General features: G+C 52.5%; 6 protein-coding genes across 6 annotated transcripts; 3 read left to right on the top strand and 3 right to left on the bottom strand.

Moving 5' to 3' along the window:
* Window positions 1–416: 416 nt before the first annotated feature.
* On the bottom strand, window positions 417–916 carry ALTATR162_LOCUS7238 (uncharacterized protein; the record flags this gene model as incomplete). The annotated part of the gene is made up of 4 exons (XM_043314866.1): window positions 417–472; window positions 562–669; window positions 773–832; window positions 883–916. 4 exons carry the CDS (start codon window positions 914–916, stop codon window positions 417–419), a joined length of 258 nt encoding a protein of 85 aa, XP_043170801.1.
* A 1,221-nt stretch (window positions 917–2,137) lies between these two features.
* Window positions 2,138–6,581, top strand: ALTATR162_LOCUS7237 (uncharacterized protein; the record flags this gene model as incomplete). The annotated part of the gene is made up of 8 exons (XM_043314865.1): window positions 2,138–2,482; window positions 2,547–2,910; window positions 2,962–3,198; window positions 3,250–4,709; window positions 4,761–5,431; window positions 5,486–5,636; window positions 5,688–5,840; window positions 5,898–6,581. 8 exons carry the CDS (start codon window positions 2,138–2,140, stop codon window positions 6,579–6,581), a joined length of 4,065 nt encoding a protein of 1,354 aa, XP_043170800.1.
* A 4,584-nt stretch (window positions 6,582–11,165) lies between these two features.
* Window positions 11,166–12,340, top strand: ALTATR162_LOCUS7236 (uncharacterized protein; the record flags this gene model as incomplete). The annotated part of the gene is made up of 3 exons (XM_043314864.1): window positions 11,166–11,397; window positions 11,455–12,162; window positions 12,213–12,340. The coding sequence occupies 3 exons, from the start codon at window positions 11,166–11,168 to the stop codon at window positions 12,338–12,340; spliced, it is 1,068 nt and encodes a 355-aa protein (XP_043170799.1).
* Window positions 12,341–15,128: 2,788 nt separating this feature from the next.
* On the bottom strand, window positions 15,129–15,780 carry ALTATR162_LOCUS7235 (uncharacterized protein; the record flags this gene model as incomplete). The annotated part of the gene is made up of 3 exons (XM_043314863.1): window positions 15,129–15,320; window positions 15,387–15,593; window positions 15,646–15,780. The coding sequence occupies 3 exons, from the start codon at window positions 15,778–15,780 to the stop codon at window positions 15,129–15,131; spliced, it is 534 nt and encodes a 177-aa protein (XP_043170798.1).
* Window positions 15,781–16,298: 518 nt separating this feature from the next.
* ALTATR162_LOCUS7234 (uncharacterized protein) lies at window positions 16,299–17,266 on the top strand (the record flags this gene model as incomplete). Its single annotated transcript, XM_043314862.1, has 2 exons — window positions 16,299–16,794; window positions 16,842–17,266. 2 exons carry the CDS (start codon window positions 16,299–16,301, stop codon window positions 17,264–17,266), a joined length of 921 nt encoding a protein of 306 aa, XP_043170797.1.
* An 816-nt stretch (window positions 17,267–18,082) lies between these two features.
* Window positions 18,083–20,475, bottom strand: ALTATR162_LOCUS7233 (uncharacterized protein; the record flags this gene model as incomplete). Its single annotated transcript, XM_043314861.1, has 4 exons — window positions 18,083–20,102; window positions 20,157–20,170; window positions 20,231–20,371; window positions 20,440–20,475. 4 exons carry the CDS (start codon window positions 20,473–20,475, stop codon window positions 18,083–18,085), a joined length of 2,211 nt encoding a protein of 736 aa, XP_043170796.1.
* Between the last annotated feature and the right edge of the window lie 843 nt (window positions 20,476–21,318).

The following is a 21,318-nucleotide window of genomic DNA, read 5'->3' as shown; positions in this document are numbered from 1 at the left end:
GGAAAGGCGCGCTTACACAGTGAAGGTCAAGTTTGTCGTTCATACTTTGCGGCAGTACGTCGGATATCTTGCTGGTACTTGAGTCAGGATCGAGTTGCACACGGGGGTGTGGTATGGCAATTCATGGAATTAAATTCTGCACACTCTAACGGGAGAATGGCGTGGTATCGTTCAATTGAACAGCCCTACGCAGCCGCTTCAGGGTATTCGCTCCTTCATATCATGCTCCGAGCTGTGAGCTTTGAGCAGATATAGTAAATGCTCTTCAATGTCACATTTGTTTCCCACGAACTCCGTCAAATGTAGTCAACCTTTTGTAGCGTGCACTGCCAAATGCTTGTGTATGCCCAATCCTGCGCCGTGTGTATGCTAATCGAAATCGTCGAAATTTGGTTCGTAACGTGTATGCGCTGCGCTCAGCCGAGAACTAGTAGGTAAACTATCATGAGAGTGTTGATTAACATCAACGGTACTACTACTGTGTCAGTACGTCTGTGTTGGCTGTATGTTCCACCCCTACAAGGTATGTGGGGGATGGAGACAATGGTGGGGTAGACGTACACCTCATCAGTGTCCGTACTGAGGAGACGAGATTGATCAGTCGCGCTTTTATGCTGGCATCATCCTGACGGCCGAAACCGGCAGGTTCTGCAGATGCTGTCCAGCCAACTGTAACCTGGGTCAGTCGGATGCTCTATTGTAGATTCGCGTCTTCTGGTGTATGTATAGATGTGCGAGGACCGTGGAGGTCACAGAGACCTGGCAAACGTACTGCGCGCGAGGAAACGATCTTCGGAGAGGATTGCTATGGCGTTGACGAGGAGTACCGCGACTGCGCATGTTAGCGAGGGAGTCTATCAGATGCGACTTCACATGTCGTACCGGTGAATAACCCGCCGAGCCCGAAGAAGAACATTTGGGAGATTTTAGCAGGGTCGTGTTGTTGTGTCGTGTACTACTATATGTAACGAGGGTATTGGTGAGGGTTGCAGATGTTGATGTGTCTGCCTATCAGAAAGACAGCTGTCGTCGACTTCAACCTCACGGATTATGTAAGCCCGAGATCCATGCGGAACCCCTGCCAAAGTGATTTTCGAAGTATCTCAAATGCATCGATATTCAAAAGAAAGTTACTCCAAAGAAACGGCATTGGTACGCTGAACTCGCTATGGCTGTACCAGTGCGACTCCTATATATGACGGTGCGCCATAACTTCGGACACGCTTTATGAGCATCGTAAATATAGGAATTTCTCGATCGCCGTGGATCGTTTGCCAATCGCATTTTGACAAGGCGGTAATTTGAACCGCCTATCGATCATACTCCATATATGCCAGTACATCAGTGTAGCACATAAATATTAGTGGGGATCATTATCAGAATACCTGGTCGACATCTTCACCATATGCTGCTCGATGTCCAAAATGTACCTAGATAGCACAAGAAGGGGAAACCCTTAACCGAACAATGTTCAGGGCACCCACGGTGATCGCCATATGCCAAACAGGACGGTCAAAGGAATGGACCCCTAAGATTCCACGCCAAACATACATCAAGCCCTGTTCCATCGAATGGCAGGGCTCGGGCAAGTACCCACGGCCGGCTATGGATGCGCGCCGTCTCATAGTCCGTCCTTCCAGCTGCCCAATTTGCGTCATTGCCATAGCACCCACTGAACCGGAAGCGCGGTTCTAGAACCTTTGTGTCGAGAGAGGGTTGTTTGACCCTCACTCACACATTTTCTTGCTGTGCTTCCGTTGTGTGCGTCGCCGTTGCTCAGTTTACGATTTTCGCAGCATCGCCATTTACTTTCCCAACCGATGAAAGGGTCTAGAACCGATCTGACCGCTTACACGACTCGTACATGTGATCCCCACACCACTCCAAAGCGCATCCACAGACATTGCCCAACGTCCCAACTTCCTGACCTCGCGCTTCTCCCTCTCAAATACGGTTGCGCACGACTTTCCTCATGGTCTGGCTAGGGCGTTCGCTTCATGTTGTTGTCGGGTCTGATTGAGGCGTTCTAAATCGGTTCTTCCTTCCCGTTCACGAGTGCGGCCACTATCTCCGAACACGAGTCGCGTCACGATCCTAGGCGGCCATACACTCGCGCCACCACAACACCGTAATCATAATGGCAGAGACCGACAGCGGCGATGGCGGATACTTCGCCATGGGGGAGCGCGCCAGGTCCGAGTCCCCAAACTCGATACGCAGCGACTCCATGTCAATGCATCTCGACGAGCCGTCAGCCACCATGGCGTCTTTTACTGCGCTACAGTACTTGCCCGTACCAGTCCTTGTCTTATCTGCGCAAAAAACTGTAGTATTGGCGAACGAGGCTATGGGTCGCCTCTTTGGTATCGATTTTGAAAGTGTTCATTATCTTTCCATCTCAGAGGTGTTACAGGATAAGACCATGGGTGATCTTGGTGTAGACATTTTACAAAACGGCTCTCCGATCCTGATTACATGGGAGGTTCGTCTTCACTCGCAAATCTGCGAACAGAGTATTCAGGCTTACAGACAATTAACTTTAATAGAGCTTTCTGGATTGCGTAATAGACGATTCAACAGTAAGTAGCTTGGATGAAGACGGAGATTCCCACATGGGAAGTGGCCACACTACACCGACTGCAGCGAACATGCCATATCAAACGAACAACAAATCAACAGAATCTTTACCGCCCTTAAGCAGTACGAACCTTGCTCGAACCATGGTACGCGATGTATCAGTAGATGTGGTTATTGCGCCGCTTGCTTTGAGTCCCGAAGGCACGTTGCAAAAATCGGAAAAGAAAGCAGCGTATGAAAACGCAATGCAGGCATCTTGCATCATCTCTATCTGGAGTATTGAGGAGACCCAATATTACACGTTGACTTTCACGAGTGCAACCGCTGCTGATAGTGCGCGGAGTGCACAACCCTCTAGTCGTATAGTTACTCGAACAAACACAGAAGCTCGTCTCGACAAGTCACGTAGCTCAGGTTCAAGCTCTTCTTCCGGCCGTCGCTCAGGGAGCAGTTCAAATTCGGCTTCTAAAGCTGTTACGCCTACACTACAACAGCCAGAATTCCCTCCTCGGGGCCCTCCAACTAGGAGCAAGGGCGATATTGGGAATTCCGCCTCTGTATTTCAAAAGGCGACACAGCTAAAAGATGCTATTTTGAACTCTATTACCATGCCCGCTTACGGTATGTTCAATTTCAATCTCCCCTTTCCAACTTTCACTAACCCTTGGACAGCAATGTGGAAAGACGAATCCTTCGGTATCCCGAACAAGGCCCTCCTGCGACTGCTTCCGAAAGATGCGTCCTATGTACCCGGCGACCAAAGAGATTTTCTCGCTCAATTCTCCTGTTGGACCGAGGACTTCCAGCGCCTTCTAAATCTTGACGAATTCCCCATCATCGAGGTGTGCCGCACACGAGAGAGGGTCGAGAAGCGGCGCATTGGTATGCGACATCCGCAAACGGGCACTCGCATTACATATGAGATTAACGGAGAGCCTGTATTTCATGAAGAGACTGGGGATTTCCTCGGCGGTATAGTAATCTTCAAGGATATCACCGAATACACCAAGCAGATCGCTGCCCAGATCGAAGAGAACGAGAAGCAGTTTGAGTATATTACGAACTTCATGCCGGTCATGGTGTGGACAACTACGCCTGATGGGCTCCATGACTGGTTCTCACAGCGGTGGTACGACTACACAGGGTTGACGGTTGATCGGTCACTAGGCGAAGGCTGGCGTCTACCATTCCACCCAGATGACATGGCCGCAACTGCCGAACGTTGGTTCCATTCCCTCAAGACAGGCGACGAATACAATACGGAATACAGATGCCGGCGCTATGATGGCCAGTGGCGCTGGATGCTGGGACGAGCTGTACCCTTCTACGACGACTCTGGGCGTATAGTCAAGTGGTTTGGCACATGCACCGATATCCACGATCTGGTCCTAGCACGTCAGGAGGCTCGTCAAACAAGAGAGCAATTACAGCAGGTCATTCAACACGCGAAAATTGTCCTCTGGGTGATCGATCGCAACAATGAAGTTAAAGTGCTAGAAGGAGATGTTGAGCCTAGCGAACGATTCAGAAAGGATCAGTTGGTTGGAAAAGATGTTTTTGATGTCTTCAACCTGCAGGGTAACGATCGGAAGCGTTGGCATGGACCTATCCAGGAGATATTACAAGGCAAGCAATCAGCTGAAATCGTGAATGGAGGATACATGTCGGAGGCTCGCTATTACCGAACTCGCCTAGTGCCGCTCATGAGCGCTTCTCGGACTGCAGGCATTGAAGGCAATGCCTTTGTGGACGGCGTGATTGGCGTGTCCATGAATATCACTGAGCTACGAGAAAGGGAGGAACAACTAAAAGAACAAGAGAAAGAGAACTCGAGGCTCCTGGCCAATGAAGCGGCGGCGAAAGAGGCAAGTCGCATGAAGTCGCAGTTTTTGGCCAACATGTCACACGAGATTCGAACGCCTATAGCAGGGGTTATCGGCATGAGTGAACTTCTATTCGACATGAATCTGGACGACGAGCAGAAAGAATGCGCGGAGAACATCCATCGAAGCGCGAACAGCCTCCTAACGGTGATAAACGACATCCTAGACTTTTCGAAGGTTGAATCAGGTCGACTGGACGTGGAAGAGGTACAGTTTAGTCTCAGCGTAGTACTAAGAGATGTGAACAAGGTACGCCATCTACCATAGTGTCTGACCCTACATTTTTATTAACTAGTCTAGATGATGTCTTTTGCTGCCCAAAGGAAAGGTCTTGATTACCAGAGTTCAATACAAGACGAGGTGCAGGCGGATCTCCGGGTGATGGGAGACCCAGGTAGGTTACGACAAATTCTTACCAACGTGCTCACCAACAGCATCAAGTTTACCTCAGTGGGCACTGTAAAGCTTGCTGTATCGATCAGTCAGGAGTCAAAGGATATGGTAACGGTGAATTTCAGGGTGGATGACAGCGGAATTGGAATAGAAGAGGAGGTCCGCAAGCGATTGTTCCAACCATTCAGTCAAGCGGACTCGTCCACGGCTCGACGTTTCGGCGGAACTGGTTTAGGATTGACCATCAGCAAGAACCTGGTTGAGCTCATGAAGGGTCAGATATGGCTGGACTCAAAATTGGGGCAAGGCACTACTGCTACTTTCTGGATACCATTCACCCGTGCACCATCACAAGACGGGGACTCAGCGTTGGTTCATCTAGAGTCTATCCCGGATCGACTTCAGAGTGATATGTCAGTTTCATGTGGAAGCTCGGAAGGTCACACACCACCGTTGACACCTCAACTCGCCAACGGAAGCTCACCATACCCGCTGCTGAAATCAACTATTCCGGATCATCTGATGAACCTCTCTGAAAGCGAAAGACAACACATTCACGTCCTGGTCGTCGAAGACAAGTAAGTTTCACTCGAGCACATGATCGTGGAAGTCGACATCTGACAAATAACCAGCCATATCAACCAACAAATCGCACTTAAGACCATCAAAAAGCTTCACTTTTCTGTCAATGCGGTGTGGAACGGCCAGGAGGCACTGGAGTATCTGATGCAGGAGTTCGGCCCTTCGCACCCACGCCCGGATATCATCTTGATGGATGTGCAGGTAAGGCAGCTGTGAATCGTTGCACATAGTGTCTGCTAACAGAAAATGTAGATGCCTATCCGAGATGGGTATTCTGCTACCCATGCCATCCGGACAGAAGCGCCGTGGCGCAACATGCCCGAAATTCGAGGTGTTCCAATTGTTGCAATGACGGCCAGTGCTATTCAAGGCGATAAGGAGAAGTGTGTTTCATGCGGAATGGATGTAAGTCTACATCATCAACTTCGAGGTTGTGATATACTAGATACTAAGACGCTGTAGGATTATCTCGCCAAGCCAGTCAAAGGCAAGCTGCTGGAGAAGGCAAGTTACCCCAAGCCACCTGGTGGGTCTGCTAACGATCCGAAGATGCTCGTCAAGTGGGCACTCGAAGGTCGGCGAAAGATGGCAAAAGGCAAGCCAGCCACAAGCGACAATGATCGACATGGCGTCGCAGCCCCAAGCGCCAACGTGGGCTTTAGGGCAAAAGATCACCCGCGGACGGCAGGCATCTCGGTTGAACCTGAAACAACGGCGCAGGCACTGACCGATGAACTTGACCGCCTCCATTACCATAGCGATGCAGCATTCGCAAGGTCCAACGAGAATGAGGGTGAGCGGGCTATGCGGCGTATTCACGCCGAGGAGAGAGACACGAAATTGCGCGACGAGAAGCTGCTTTCCTTGGTTGGGCCACAGCTCCTCCATCACAAGAGCTCTCAGGGGCCACAGAACGAACCATCAATGCCTTTGACCGAGGCAAATATTGAGAAATTAGTTCACGAACAAGACGCGGATTTGCCTGTCGCGAGGAAGTCGGATTCACTGGATGAGGTCAACTCGAACAGGACGAACAATGCTCACAGTATGAGTAACACGAGACAGTCTACCTTGACACGGCCCGGCCTTCAACAATCGCGCCATCATGATAGCGAACGGACAGTTGTTGAGCACGCCGCTCGATGAACAATACAGGAATGAATGTCCCAATACGACGTCCGTCATCTCGATATCGATAGAGCCTCTATAAGGCGGGAAGGCACCCGCACCATTCTTTTGCAGAGCACGCATTGACAGCGCACTGCTGCGCTATCAACTCGAAAGGTGAAAGTCAGTCTGCAAGAAAGAAGTCATGCAGGTGCGCTTAGACATATCGACCACAGCACTGGAAACTTCTTTGAAAGATAGGGATGTATCACAGGGGAGCGACTGTAAGTTAGACGTTGGTGTTGCTCGGCGACCACTCAGCCTCACTTCATTGGCAAGACCTTTAATGCCAAAGCACGGCCTTGCCCATTCAGGTCCCGAGGAGTGAGCACCCATGCGACAGCCTGTCAGAAAGGGGGATGCAGCTTTCCTCATGCAGTATGTACGTGCTCTTGGATATCATGTGCCTCTAAGCACATCCTGGTCTTCCGATAATTCTCCTGTGAGCCGGTCAAAGAATGCAAAGGCGGGTTGCAACTCGAGTCAACTGTCGAGAGAACCCCACCAGCGTGCTACAAGCATTGGCATTGCGCGTCCTCTCGGGCGCATAAAGGAGAGATGTCGTGGTAGTAACGCCTGTGATGCCGGGTCATCAAATTAGGAAGGAAAAAGATTTTGATCTGCGAACTACAGCGCAATCTCGTGGCCACGCATCTCGATGTGGAAAGTGTTTGCTTTTCTATTCCAATTCCTTGGCTTGACAGTGATGATCATATACCTTGTCCGTTAGCAAGTGGGAACTCTCTGAAGATCATGCGATTACATTTGAACATGCAGAATCTCCAGCTCAAACCTTGATACAGCACAGACGAGCCTTACGCAGCCACCCCCAAGATTGACAGCCTGACAGCCCGCGTTACTCCCGCAGTTTCGACGAACGTTACATCGGGCGGCTTGAGCACTCGCAAGTGCAGTCTGCCGAGTCGTAGCGTTCTCTTGGCTCACTACGCCTCGATTGGCTGAAGCGTACAATTGCACCGCTGCCCGTCACTAGTCTTTTTCTTAGTAAATGGACCTGCTGGCTAATGTACCAGAGTATCGGGCTCATTTGATTCGCTGCCTCGCCGACCACTTTCTTTTGTGGTTTTACTGCTGGCCTTTTGTCGCTGGTTTTAGGCGTTGTTCGGTTCACCTGCTGCCCGGCTCTAGCAAGAGTTTGTTTGGGCGCTATGGGTTCATGAAGCGGTTGTTGAGCACTAGTTGGATTCAAGGCTTGGCGGAACGCATCTGCGCGACCAGTTCTGCGCATCGCATCGCAGTGCAGCTTCCAGCGCGAACGTTTTCAACACGTGCCCCTGACAATCATACACTGCTGATCGATCTCGCAGAGCCGCACATCTGGCTCACTTGGAGATCGCGGGGAACGCTTGTTGAAGATCCCCAGGACTATAGGATGCTGTCGCACGTAGAGTGTCTACATTTCCACATGCATCTCAAGAGCCGACTTTGCTTCTCCACACACCTTGTGCTATCGCTCGTGTTGCAGAGCTAGCTTGTGATCTCGGAAATAAAAAACAATCCGCCCTAGAGCTTATCGAGTAGCCAAATGACTTGGCAAGTGGGCAGAGCATGTCCAGAGACAACGGCTAATAAACTTCGGTGATCTGGCAGGGCTTGCGAATGCAGGGTCCAATGTTCAAATGCCGAGCCAGTTCTGACCGGCTACCGACAGCCTACGATCTTTGCGGCGGTCGTGACTGTCGTGCTTTGGTAGATAGCGCTGAGAATGGGTCACGTCCACTTCTTTTTGGCTTGTGTGGTAATGCTGCTGATGCGATGCATAGCAACCCGTCAGATGCCGTACTCATTTCACAATCCACTCCGTTAGGGTACCACTCCCGCCGACAGATGCACAGGCAAAGTGGCGCCAAAGGCAGACGCAGAGAAGTGGAGACCAGACGCTCAAGTGACTTTGATAGTGCACTCTGCAAGCTCGATGTTGAGCGGGATGGCGCTGCTCCAACAGATCTTGCCCTGCATGACAAGGCCCCGCGGAGGCACGAACAGTGAGGGGGATTTTAAGAGTTGCTTCGTGCGTTTGCGATGCAAGGCGGCCCTTTTGTCCCAACACCTAACCATTCATGTCTACAAAGCATGCGGCGGTGAGATGGTAGTTTCCGAGTGCATGCTTTCTGCCGGTTTGCCACTTGCATTCAAACAAATCTTCCAAGCCACGATGCGAGGTTGGACGCCCAGCACGGCGTTCTGCTCGCTGGTATAACACATCACAACAATGGCTGGGGTGCAAGCATAGCATGGTCAATATCTCTGGCGGCAAATCGTCTGCATGCCTTGACCGCTCCTACATCATCCTGCATGGCTTTCACTGTCGCCAGGTACGGCTTGCGAGTTGCTCCAATGACAGTTCGCTTATGCAGTTAGCGTCTGTGCTAAGGTGGGCTTCATATGACGACATTGCCAGCAAGCACCCATGATGCGTCCACATTCTTTCACACCATTCACCAGTGCTCGTGTCAGCGGGGTGTACAGATGGGTCTTGGCTCTCATCATTCCTCCCAGCAAACCACCCGGTCCGCGTCAATGAGAGGCCGAAGATACGGAGCACAAAGCGAGCGCTCCCAATCGCCGACACTCTGCCACCAGCGCACGATATCGTCATTGGTGGATATAGTAACCGCCCATACAGCCCTGCTACACATGACGCCTTCATCCAAAGGTAAATAGATATTGGGGATTGCAATTGATTGGAGCTAAAGTGCCACTTCCTCAATATTCGGTTTGGCGTGGGTGTTGTCGAGTACAGAACGCTGTGCGCAGCAGGTACACCGACATGGCTGTGTTGCCCCTATTGGGCAAGGCAGTTCCCGCGATAGAGGCCGTATGCTGCAACCCGTGACCCGCCATCAAGCTAAGCTACAGTCATTGCGGCCAAAGCAACATGGACGGCGATCAAACGCTTGCCCATTGCTTAGGTATGCGCACAGGCACCGCTTCAGGGGACTACTGTGTAATTTCACTTCGGGCGCTTTTTTTCTGAGTGCGCCGTGCACGCCACAGAGTCAGGAGAGGGGCGGAACCAACGCTAGGACAGATGCTCACAGAGTTCGAGTTTACGCAACAACGTGGAGATGGTTGTACGGTCCGATTCCGCGACGCGAAAGCAGACTCTCCGGCCAGTGTCCGGCGCGATGCACCTCCAAACCGCAAGCTTGCGAAGCCGCTCTTTCGGTCCCTTTCTTGGTTGGGGTGGCGCGTGCGCCTAGGCGACCGTTGTTCTGCAGCGTCGAGTGTCGACAGTGTCAGAAGCAAAGCTTAGGGGGTGATCAGATATCGCCAGGATGAGGACACAGGGCAACTCGATGGGCTGCCGCACTCGTCAGCATCACTGCGGAGCATTTCACTCTGACAGCTTATCAGGCTAGCGTTCATTGACCAAAACGGCAGCATGCAATTGTGAGTGAATAGACTAGTCCTCTTCAATACCCCTCATCGACCCTGGCCTGGTGGAGGCACGCCAAAACAAAAGCCAAAAAGCCCTCCCGCGACTACCGCCCGCTGATTCGCAGTGGGCTTGCAAAGACAAGAGGCTTGCCTAGCGGCGAGGGCTTGTTTGGCGCACCACTGGCCTCTCACGGGTGACAGAGGTGCCGGTGATAGTGAAATGGAGAAGCGGTAGACGCTGGCTTGAGTGAACGGGAGCTGAAGGCTGTTGAGCCCACAGTGCTCAATGGCGCGGATACCACATCGGCCGTGGGCAGGCCATTGAATAACGCTCCCCACACGCTTAAAAGCAGCGTGCACTGAGGTGCTTTAGCGCACTCGATCCCTGTCTTCACCGACGTAGGTGCGTCCGGGGCCTTCAGCCAACTTGCCTGCTTGCTATGCTTGGCTGCCAGCCTATGATGGAGGTGCTGTGAAGCCAGAAGACGTAAACCCTCCAAGCAGCGGAATTTATCAATCAGTGTTCCCCGACTAAATGTCCACTGATCAACAGTCACCAACCTCTAAGCTTTACTCAATTCTAAATTGTCCCTTGCCATAAGTCGTACCAGAGACTATCAATACTGCTTTCATCATCGTTACCTTCACATCCTTACTTCTTTGTCGCTGGTTTGCTTTTGTAGCGAATAACGTTACCGAACCTTCCACGGCGACACGCAACACGCAACCCAGCCCACACGGTCCGCCCCTGCACCCGCTGGGCATTCTGCTCCTTGCAAGCACTGTGCTTGACTTGAAACGCTCGAGCGCCTGCCTCCCAGTCGCTGGTGTCCGCTTTCGCCCTACACCTAATCTCGCTGGTTCATCGCCACGGCTCCTGCTTAGTACAGGTCAACTGATCGACATACCAAAGGGATTATCTTTACTCAACTCGGACTACCACAGCACGGGAGTCCCCAGTGTCAAAGTGAATTCAAAAGGTCGCAGATCCCACCGCTGAGTACCTGTGATCGACTGTCTCCACGTTTTCTACCCTCGAACTATCACGTTTCACACCTGGATCTACGAGTTGAGTGTCTATTGTAACACTCATATTCGTCTTCTTGTACCACCTTCCCCTCCGGACCTGTACACCTCACTACCTGTCGTCTCGAATACGCAATGGCAATGGCAGTCGACAACCGTCAACAACCCCAGCTTAGCAGCATGGGTTACGAACACATGCGCTACCCCCAACAACAACCACACTTCACCAACCCGTGGGTGTCCACCGGTGCCTCGCAGCAGCAACTGTACCAAACCACCGTCGCACCCAATGTCGACGCGCAGCGGCCTACCAGCATTGCCATCCCGTACCACGGTCTGCCAGTCACAGCTCCCCCCATGGGGCAAGGTATTACTCTCCCGGATGGCACTTTTGGAACACAAAACTTACTTGATGCCTCTGAAGATATTATGTCGCGGTACCCAACTGGTTATGCGACATCCGGGTCACCACCAAACCAAACATATGCTCCCACTTCAGCGCCCTACTCTCAGGTGGAATATGGCAACACAGAACGGAGCCCATACGCATACCAACAGGATGCTTCTCGTCGCTCTTCACATCCGTCAGTCCCCTCAATAGCGTTCTACGAGTCCGTAGAAAGTGCGGCCCAACGACAACGCCAAAGTTCACTTGTTGACTTTAGCAGAATGAACACACAGCAACCGCGCAATAGCTTTAGCGATGCGCTTGATGCGAGCCGTGGCATGGTTTCCTTGAGCCAGTCAGACATTACTCCGAGGAATATCTATGGCTCTCAAGGAACCAGCCGCAGCTCGACAGACTCATACGGCTTCCCTTCGGCGCATTCGACACACTCGTCCATCTCGTCAGGCAGCTATGGTCCGAATGGATACTACGGCGGCGAGGGCTCTGTAACAGACTACAGCTCGGCCTCGGAGTCTGTCGACCTGAGCAACTCGCGCACTCTGCCCCGCCCCAATGCGCTTTTGGGAGCAAACATGCCTCCAGCGCCCGCCTCGATGATGAGCCAGTTCAGCTCAAAGGTGTCCTCCAGCTCGCAAAAGAAGCACAAGTGCAAGATTTGCGACAAGCGCTTCACACGACCGAGTTCGCTACAAACGCACATGTACAGCCACACAGGCGAGAAGCGTAAGTTCCTCCAAGCACATGATCATTTTGCAGCGCTAACATGACAACAGCCTTTGCATGTGAAGTTGATGGCTGCGGTCGCCACTTCTCAGTTGTCTCCAACCTGAGGAGACACCGGAAGGTCCACAAGAACGACGGCAGTATCGACCATCCCTCACCAGAGAGTGTCGATCATTAGAAGATCAACACGCCGGTTGCATCTAGTGCTTTGCTTGTCTAGACCACGTCCCGACCGCCTCGTCGCATGTCTCCAGTACATCTAATGTTTTGAGATACCACCGTCGCGCGTTTCTTAGTCACGACTATAGATCCAACGACAACAAGCTCGGACGGCCCTCTCTCTTCTACCTATCGCTGCACACCACGGTTTTTACTGAGATACCACCTGGTCCTCTCTTTTCGAAGTGAGTGACCACCACGGCGTTCTGGTGTTCCGAATCACGAGTATTCCGTTTCCGAGCGATTTTCCACCCTGTAACATTACGCGTTTGTCTCACCTAGGCCTGGTTTTGTTCCCGCCCGGACTTGCTTATTTAATCATTCAACATTGCTCGACAGGGCTTTGACCCATGGTCGACATGGAGCATGTTGTCATCACCATTCGCTTATACCCTTTAATATTTTAGACTCTCTTTTAGCAACCACCTTCCCGACATAGAGTCGTGGGACGGGTGGTTAGCACAATGACGTTTTGTATAGTAGTAGCTTGGAGCGCGTGCGCATAAGTGCCACCCAGAGATGGGGCACAAGCCAGGATAGGATGGCTTTGGATACGACATTGAGTCGTCGAGTACAGGCAGCGGGAGAAAATGACGCATCCCTCCATACTGTGGATAGGAGTGCGGCAGAATCAAAGACCCTTGTTTTATCCCATGCACATCAGTTTCCGTTTCTACATCTCAAATTCCTTCCGACCAGCTGACATAGTGACGGTAGCAGCCTTCTGATTCGGTGCCATGGCGCGTTTTCCGTTCGTCATTCGAGATGCCTCGGTCCTGGATTCGACCAACGCGACGAAGTCACGGCCTTGTCTCCGCAATGCCATCATCTGGCGGCCTGTGAGCGGTCGGCTTACAACAAGGGCTGGGTCTTGGCATCCGTCATGAAGCGTCAGTCCCTTGCTAGCCGCCGCCGGACCCTGAAAACATGTCTTACCTCAGCGAGTGAGATGTCTGCCGCTGCACCTTGGGCCGTCTCAGGCTTTGGTTCTATGCTATCATTTGCTTCACACCTACTGGTTCCGTTCTCCAGGTTGACCCTGTCGCAAAATCCGAGTTGTACGCACGAGATCGAGCGGGGCGCAACGATGTCACTCTGTTTCACTCGAAAAAACGCAAAGTGCCCGTGTGTGCTGACGTCGGGCTTTCTTTCTGCATCGCGTCGGCTGCGGGACTTTTTATTTCTCTTCTACTCGAGGGCTACCAATCACAGAGGTCGCTTGTAACGGTGGGTCACACACTGGAGAAGGACCGAAAGCAGCCTGAGATGAGATCGTAGCGTGCCTGACGGCTGTATACTCCTACCATTTTTCGAGAAAAGATCGTCATAAGGACGCGACGACTTACAGCAACGCGAAACGCAAGGCAACATATCGCGTTACGAAAAGGTGACGATGCAACTGCGTGACTCTCTGTTGCGCTTGCTGTTGGTTTCCGCCGCGGTCTGTTGGTGACCGGACAAAGCTGCAATTTAGCTTGCAATACCGCCGAAGCACCACTCAGGATCAAGTATTTCCGCCAGGCTCCTAAGCAGCTGTGTTTTTGCCACCCGCTCCGGCTCCTCTATTTCGGTCTGTGAAACTTTATGGCCACCACACGGAATTGCAAGCCATCATGCAAGCCAGTGTTGCATTTTGGCCGTTTGTCTCGTAACGGAGAAGGCCTTTTACTCTACGAAGCCCCGACGATCGCATCTTCAAGCAGTCCCACGGACCGACGAGCCCACGAAGCGAAGGCGGGAAGTCTTAGCACAAGCGGACTTGTGTCGTTGGGTTATAGTTCTGCATACCATGATATCCCAGGATGCGAAGTCTACAGCCTGCCAGCATGCACCGCCTGCGTTTTTGTTCTCCGCCCGCGTCTCAGGTTAACCGACCGTGGCTGGCAGTATAATCTCAATCCTGGCCGTCCTTTGCACCTTCTCGAATACAACCAGATGAACCTTGGAATTATATGCATTGATACCCATGTAATACTTGATTTGTACGAAAAGAAGGGTCTCCGCAACGGTGAACGACAAGGGTTGTAAGAGTGTAATGTGGCCATGCACTTTATTCTTACTGTACATTGCGACTGCTGCGCTATGAGCAAGTGCGGGAAGAAGTTGTTCGCCTCGTTTGTTTCCAGATTACCACGAATCCTTCGCAATCTTTTGGATGCCACAAGCGGGACTTGCATTTTGCATTGTACTTGTTGATCCACTATACTAGCCCTCCTCAAGCATGAATTCCGCTTCGCTGAGATGAAGCCGCCAGCAGAGACTGCGGACGTGGCTTGCACGAAATAGAAGGCCAAGCAGCACTCCACCAGCACTCCTCCGACCACTCGAAGCAAGCAACAAGTCAAGCATCGAGCAATCTCCACCACGAACGCGAGCTAGTCAACACAGATGCGTTGTCGGCCGCCGGTGGTGGTGCAGTACGTTATCTTCTATTAAGTGGGTCTCATCGAGATTGATCCAACCCCGCGTTCGCAAGTCTGATCTACACCAGTTTCAGCTCCCCCGTGCCTGTTGTAAGGTACCCACAAGTTGAACACGCGCAGGTTGGGGAGTCTAACCGACCCCTTTGTGCCTTCCTATTTTGTTGGTAGGTCTGTTAGATTTTGTGTCTCGGGACCCATAGGACGCGCAATCGTAACTTGAGCAAATTACCTGCTTCAAGATACCTTGTTAATCTTTTGTAATTTCAGGATCTTTGTATCCCGCCGCTTTTGAAGCAAGCCGTGTCGGAGTGTTTGACCAGATGCTCACTCGCGGCCGTAGGAAATCTTTTGTCGCTTCGTCTTGTTGCCTTCCTCGTCGTCTTCGTCTGCTGCCTTCTTCTTTTTACTGCCTCCCGGCCTCGCACCGTTTGTAGGTTGGCTCGACTCGCGCGTAGGGAAGGATGAAGTAGGCGTAGGAGCATGCGATGGAGTCGCAGAGCCTGGCGTTGAGGATTCCTGGAAAGCAATCAGCATCAGTTCTCTCTAGCTGCCCGCAAGAGAGTCTAGTATCCCCCGACATACCCTCAAGAAGCTTGTAGAGCTCCGACTGAATATCCGGTCTGCATCGCTGATGGGAGCCTTCCGCCTGGTCGCAGTGCCTGCTCCTCCTGTCGTCGTAGTGGTCGCCGCGCCCTTGATGTAATTGTCGAAGCCCTTGATGATATTCCCGGCGCTCGTCTCTTCGAGGTATTGTGTCTCGACTCGTAGGATACTATCTTCGAGTTGTAGCTGCCATGAGAGTCAACACAAAGGCTCACAACGCGTCATATGCTGTACTGACGAGATTGTTGTCGATCAGACGCTTCTTGTTTAGCGATTCGCGCAAGTCGCGTCGTAGTCTTTCGTAGTAGGGCATACCGCGCGAGCTGTCTGCGCCTGTGGTGTTGGCGCTTCCTGGGGCCGCGTTTTCGGCCATCGTGATGCTTCGGGTGTGTTTTTGGGTAGTAGCGGAGACAGGAGTTTGCGGTAGCAGCAGTTGTCGTCGGTCTTTAGCCCGGCAGTTCCCAAGTCAACGGTTGCGGTTTCCCTTGCGTGAACGCGGAGGCTAGCGTCTGTGAGCTCGGGCCTCTCTGAGCAAACGCAACTTCTACATCGTAATCAAACAAGACATCGCACCACGCTTCCTTCTCTCTTGTCGGTTAACTACCTCCACGTCCCCCGCACAGTCGCCGACGGCTCCCGTACACCAACGTCGCATATACCTGCTTCTGACGCGCCCAAGGACCCCGCGCCGACCTCCCGACCTTCTCAGTCGCAACATCAAATCCAGAAAGAACTTGCCTGCGTGACAGCGACAGAAATCGCACCGACCGCATAACCATCAGACTTGTTCTACGCTGCCGGTGACCTTGCAAATAATATCGGCACTTTTGCAAAAGCACCAGCGACTCCGCGCCAAATCTATACCGCGTCTCGAGAAGCACTGCCTGGACCATGGCAATGGACGCTAAGGAGATTGAGCTCCGTGGCAAGGCCATCGGCAAGGCTGTATCAGAGGGTGAGCCCAGCGCTTCTGTGCTGAAGCTGCTCAATGATCTGAAGACGGGTGTGCACGCGACCGAGGACCTCTTGCGCTCAACACGAATCGGTGTCACTATCAACCGTCTGCGAACCCACAAGGACCCCGCTGTACAAAAACTCGCGACAGAGTTGGTGGCAAAATGGAGGGACGAGGTCAAAAAGAAGCAGCCACCCAAGAAGGATGGCCCAGCAAAGGCCACCGCAAATGGAGGTGCAGCATCCTCGCCCGCTCCTCCACCGTCAGGAACCGCGTCTCCAGCACCGAGTCTGGCCAAGAAGAAGCACGATGTACCCGCCGACAAGCGCAACCACAAGACAGACAAGGTCAAATACCAAGTCACCGGAAATGAGGCCCGCGACAACTGCGTAAGGCTAATGTACGATGGCCTGGCCTTCATGAGCGAAGCGAGTAAGCATGGACTTTCCAACTGCCTTGTACATGACTGACATGCCCAGTGCCCGACGAAATTCTCAGCGTCGCCAAGCAAATCGAAGCCGCCGCCTACAGCAACGCCGGTAGTGTAAATGATGCCTACAAGGGCAAGATGCGCTCGCTCTTCCAGAACCTCAAGAGCAAATCGAATCCCCAACTCCGCAGGCGTGTGCTCGCTGGCGAGGTGCCCCCGAACAAGTTTGTTGTCATGACACACGACGAGATGAAGTCGGATGCGCAACGAGAAGAGGAAAAGAAGCTGGAACAAATCAACATGAACCAGGCCATGGTTGCACAGGTGGAAAAGGCCATTTCCAAGGAGTTCCAGTGTGGAAAGTGCAAGCAGAAGATGGTCAGCTACAGTCAAGCGCAGACCAGGTCCGCTGATGAACCGATGACGACGTTCTGCGAGTGCATGAACTGCGGTAATCGGTGGAAGTTTTCATAGAAGGGGCCTTGATGGTGTGGGTATGTGTTGCAGAACACGGGTGTGCAGGGTGTACGAGTAGAGCAGATTGCAGCGAAAATCGTAGTAGCGGGCGTTTACAAAGGGACATGGAAGGCGTCAGTCTACCGCGGAAGGGTGTCTGCATTTCAAGTTTTCCAGTCTAGTTTGCACAAAGCAGGTGCAGACTTATCTTCTTTCGACAGTGGTCGACGTGGTCATCTATTCAGATATAATCTTGAACCAATTTCTTCATCTATATTGCTACTGTCGTGCTCCTCTCTCACTCTCTCACATTGCGATGGAGCGAGTGTTGATACTCAAGCCAAGGCAACATGACGCTCTCAATAAACTCTGTATTCATTTTTGAGCAACTGCTCCAAGGGCTCATGAGAAAAACAGACCAAGTGCAAACATCAAGTCGGCTGGTTTCTTAAAGACATGTCATTAGTCGAATGGTACGGACAAGTTTGCTTCAACGGACGATGATCAGCAATCCACTGAGGAACTGTACAATTTGCGATTCTGTCAAACACTCAATTCTGCTAAACGAGTACGCTATAGCAACGAATATCCGAAGTTGATATGCACAACATACCATCCATCCATACGGGGTGGTAATTACAACGCCATCAGCAAGCGAAAAAAAAAAGGAACAAACTATGCAACATTGATGCATCGCCAACGCTTTGGTAGAAAGACTGTTGCTCCAGTCTAGCCCCGTTCAGATATGTCTAGAGCTAGAGCTCAAATCCAAACCGTGCAATACAACAACAACGACAACGACAACAACCTCCTCTTCTACGGCCGAATATTCTCTTAAAACTTGAACGTACTCTTCTTCCTTCCCAAGCTGAAACGGTTCTTGGCGTCCTTGTCCGTGTCTGTAGTTGGTGTATCCGGCGGGGCGGGCTCGTCGTCTTGCTTGTCCTTGCCCCAGAACTTGGGTTTCCCTTTGAGACTCATCGAGGTATGCCTAAAACGACTCAATCCGCTCATACCCTTGACGCTGCCAAAGCCATTCGCCGGCTTCTCTTTGTCGCCACCAGCACCAGCAGTTGCAGGTGGTAGTACCTCACCACTCGCGACGCGCTTCTTCTCCTCTTCGACTGCCGATGCTTTGCTAGCTTCGAGCGCAGCACGAAGGTCGTCTTCTTGTTTGCGGTAGTTTTCGCGCCGTTGGATTTCCATCTCTTTGCGCTTTTGCTTCGCTTGCTTCTCAAGCTCCTTTTCTTGAGCCTTGCGCTCCTTCTCTTCTTTGCCCTTGCCGAAGAGCCCGAGATTACTTTTCCGTGCGCCAAGGACGGGGACTTGTGTCGTGGTGTGTTCGACTGGGTGGTGGTCGGTGTTGGTTTCGACTTGTGCGAGTGGCGGGGCGGTAGCTGCGTGGTCAAGGCTCGCGAATTTGTCGGCCTCTTCGACTGTAGGTGTCGTTGCGTTGTGAAAGGTGTGGTATGCCTGGCCGTTGACACCATTCGACTTGGGCGTTGTGACTTCTTCCTGTGTCATCTTGGCGGCTTGCTCTGCTGCAGCCAGGGCGTCGGCTTCCTGCTCCTTCATCATGGCTTCTTCTGTTGTCTCTTGGTAGAACAAGACGTAGGCGCAAGCCAGGACATTTTCTCCACCAAAGAAGTTCCTGACGTAGGCCTTGTCTACCGGCTCGACCATCTCGTCATCAAACAGTAACCAGCCTCGATCTTGTGTCTTGATGATGGATACGTAGTGGCCATGATAGGGTCCGCCTCCTATGTGCACCACCACTGCATATAGCTCGTACAGCCTGTCTGGGTCTTCTGCGTCGTCGGTGGTGTTGAACAACCGGAGATAGAAGGGGTATACGACGCGGTGGAAGAGCTTCTGTAGTCGCTGGAGATCCTCCGTGTACTTGAAACGCTTGAGATGCAAAGCAAGAATCTTGGGTAACCGCTTGATCTTCATCCTCTTTTCCGCCTCTTGCAAACCTCCGCAGTTGTCACAATGGAACTTGTTCCGCTCACACAACATCTCCTCTTCTGAGAACTTGCGCAAACAGCTTGTCACGGACGAATGCTGTTCTAGATCGACAGAAAGGTCCAGGAATGCCTCGTCTCGCTGGGAAGTGTTTTCGCAAGTGAGACATCGGGTTTCGGATGTTAATGTGCCTTCGAACAGCTCGTGTACCCATCCGGAATTCGATTTTGCAGAGGCCACTGAGTTTCGCGCGGTTACTACTTCGCCGTTGGTTATTGTCTCCTCGTTGTCCGTTATCTCTTCCACCTGAGCTGGGCGGGTCTTGGAGTAATGCTCGACGTTCTCTACAACTTCGTTGAGCAATAAGTTGAGGAACTCGTGTGCGTCCTGGTGCATGGGTGTCCGAAACATTTCGTTGTCTCGCCGCAGTATCTCAAGAAGCTTGTGTGGGCTGACGACGCCTATGCGCGATCTGTGTGCTATTACGGCTTCGAATATGTCTTTTAGTGATGAGAATAGCGATTCGTTCATGCCGTATGCGTTTGCGTTCTCGTAGTCCATCTGCAGCACGGGGCCAGCGGCCAAGGCCTGCTTCTTCTTGTACTCGGGCGAGTCCTTGTTGTCCTCGGGCTTGGTGCCTGGGGGCTGGTTTGTCGCGCCCGGAGTGGTTGCCGGTTTTGCAGGACTTTTCGCATTTGGGCTGGAGAGAGATGTGCGCCCCGTTGGGGAGAGAGCTGAATTCTGGCCATTTGGGAGGTTTGTGTTGAGTCTGGGTAGGCCTGATGAGGGCCTCTCGAGGGCTTCTGGGGGCGAGCGGGCGGGGAAGTTGATGACCTGTTCTCGGAAGGGTACTGAGTAGTATAGACACTGTACTATTGAGTTGCAGTAGCTGGTGGCCAGTCAGCATGTATTGAGAGGGGTGTGGGTTGCGCGGTGTGCGTACCATGTGCTTCCAAACTAGAGCATGGCGTGGTCAGCAGGCGGACTTCCAAAGGGCGATTACGTAGCCGGACTTACATTCTCGAAGCCGAAGAACTTGTCGCTACCGTCGCCGCGCAGAGGGCCGGCGTTGAGGAGCAGCTTCTCCAGCGGCGTGACTTCTGGCGCGTTGGGGTCTTTCTTGACGGGTATGGTGCCGGTCGCTGGAGTCAAGGGTGGCTGTGGACATGTCAGCACCAGCCATTGCCGATCAGCGCGCGCGACCCTGGGTCGCTCTCAGGACTTACAGCACCAGACTTGATGCGACTGAAAAAGGAACTCATGGCTGGGGTGCAGTGCGCAGCAGGGAGGGGTAGGGGTGCAGACGATGGAGGACTAATGCGACAGGACTTCAGGCGACGGAGGCACGGTTGTGGGAATGTGTCGGGGTAGTAGGTGCTGGGTGCGGGCCCAGGGATATGGAAGGAGCGAAGGGCAACATGGAGTCCTTTGCGAGCGAGCGAGGAGTGAAGGATGCAGCAATTCACGCAACAGCGGCTTGGAAGGCTGGCACGTTGGGGAAGCAGAGCCGGGGCGGACCAATGCGAGGCGAGGCGAGGCTTTGCTCTTTGGGATAGCTAACGCGACTAGAGGCCCCATGAGAGAGGCCGAGAGTTCCCCACGACCTGGCACACGCGACCCCGCCAACGAGGAACCGCTCGGGACTAACGCGCTGAAGCCGCAAGTTCCCTCCAATGCTGACCCGACCAGCGAATTGTGTCACCGACCCGGTGGGGCTTTATACCGGAGAACATGCATAGAACAACTTGCGTGGTTCCGCGATTCTCCCATCTCAGCAGACGCTTCCTTTCCCAGTGCCCAGCCAACCGTGTGCCTGACGAGCAGGACGCTCAACCGCCATGCATCCTGCATCGAGGCTAAACTCCCACCAGTCATGCGCCGCGCTTCTAGAACAAGACTGACAAGCAACCAACCGTGGCGCTTGTTGGCGGCCCCTCGTAGAGATCGCCATTGGAGAACGGAGGAACGTCTTCTAGCGTCTTCCCGTATTGTGGTTGTGACATGCACTGTGCGAGTCCGGAGCATGACGGCAGGTCCATGTCGAATATACTGGCAATTCAACCCTGATGTTCATCTTAGCATATAGCTCAGGGTATGCACATAAT

This window comes from Alternaria atra (genome assembly GCF_907166805.1).
Source record: "Alternaria atra isolate CS162 genome assembly, contig: 28, whole genome shotgun sequence".
Lineage (NCBI taxonomy): Eukaryota > Fungi > Ascomycota > Dothideomycetes > Pleosporales > Pleosporaceae > Alternaria > Alternaria atra.
Note: the sequence above shows the minus strand (reverse complement) of the source record. Positions and strands in the feature narration are given on the sequence as shown.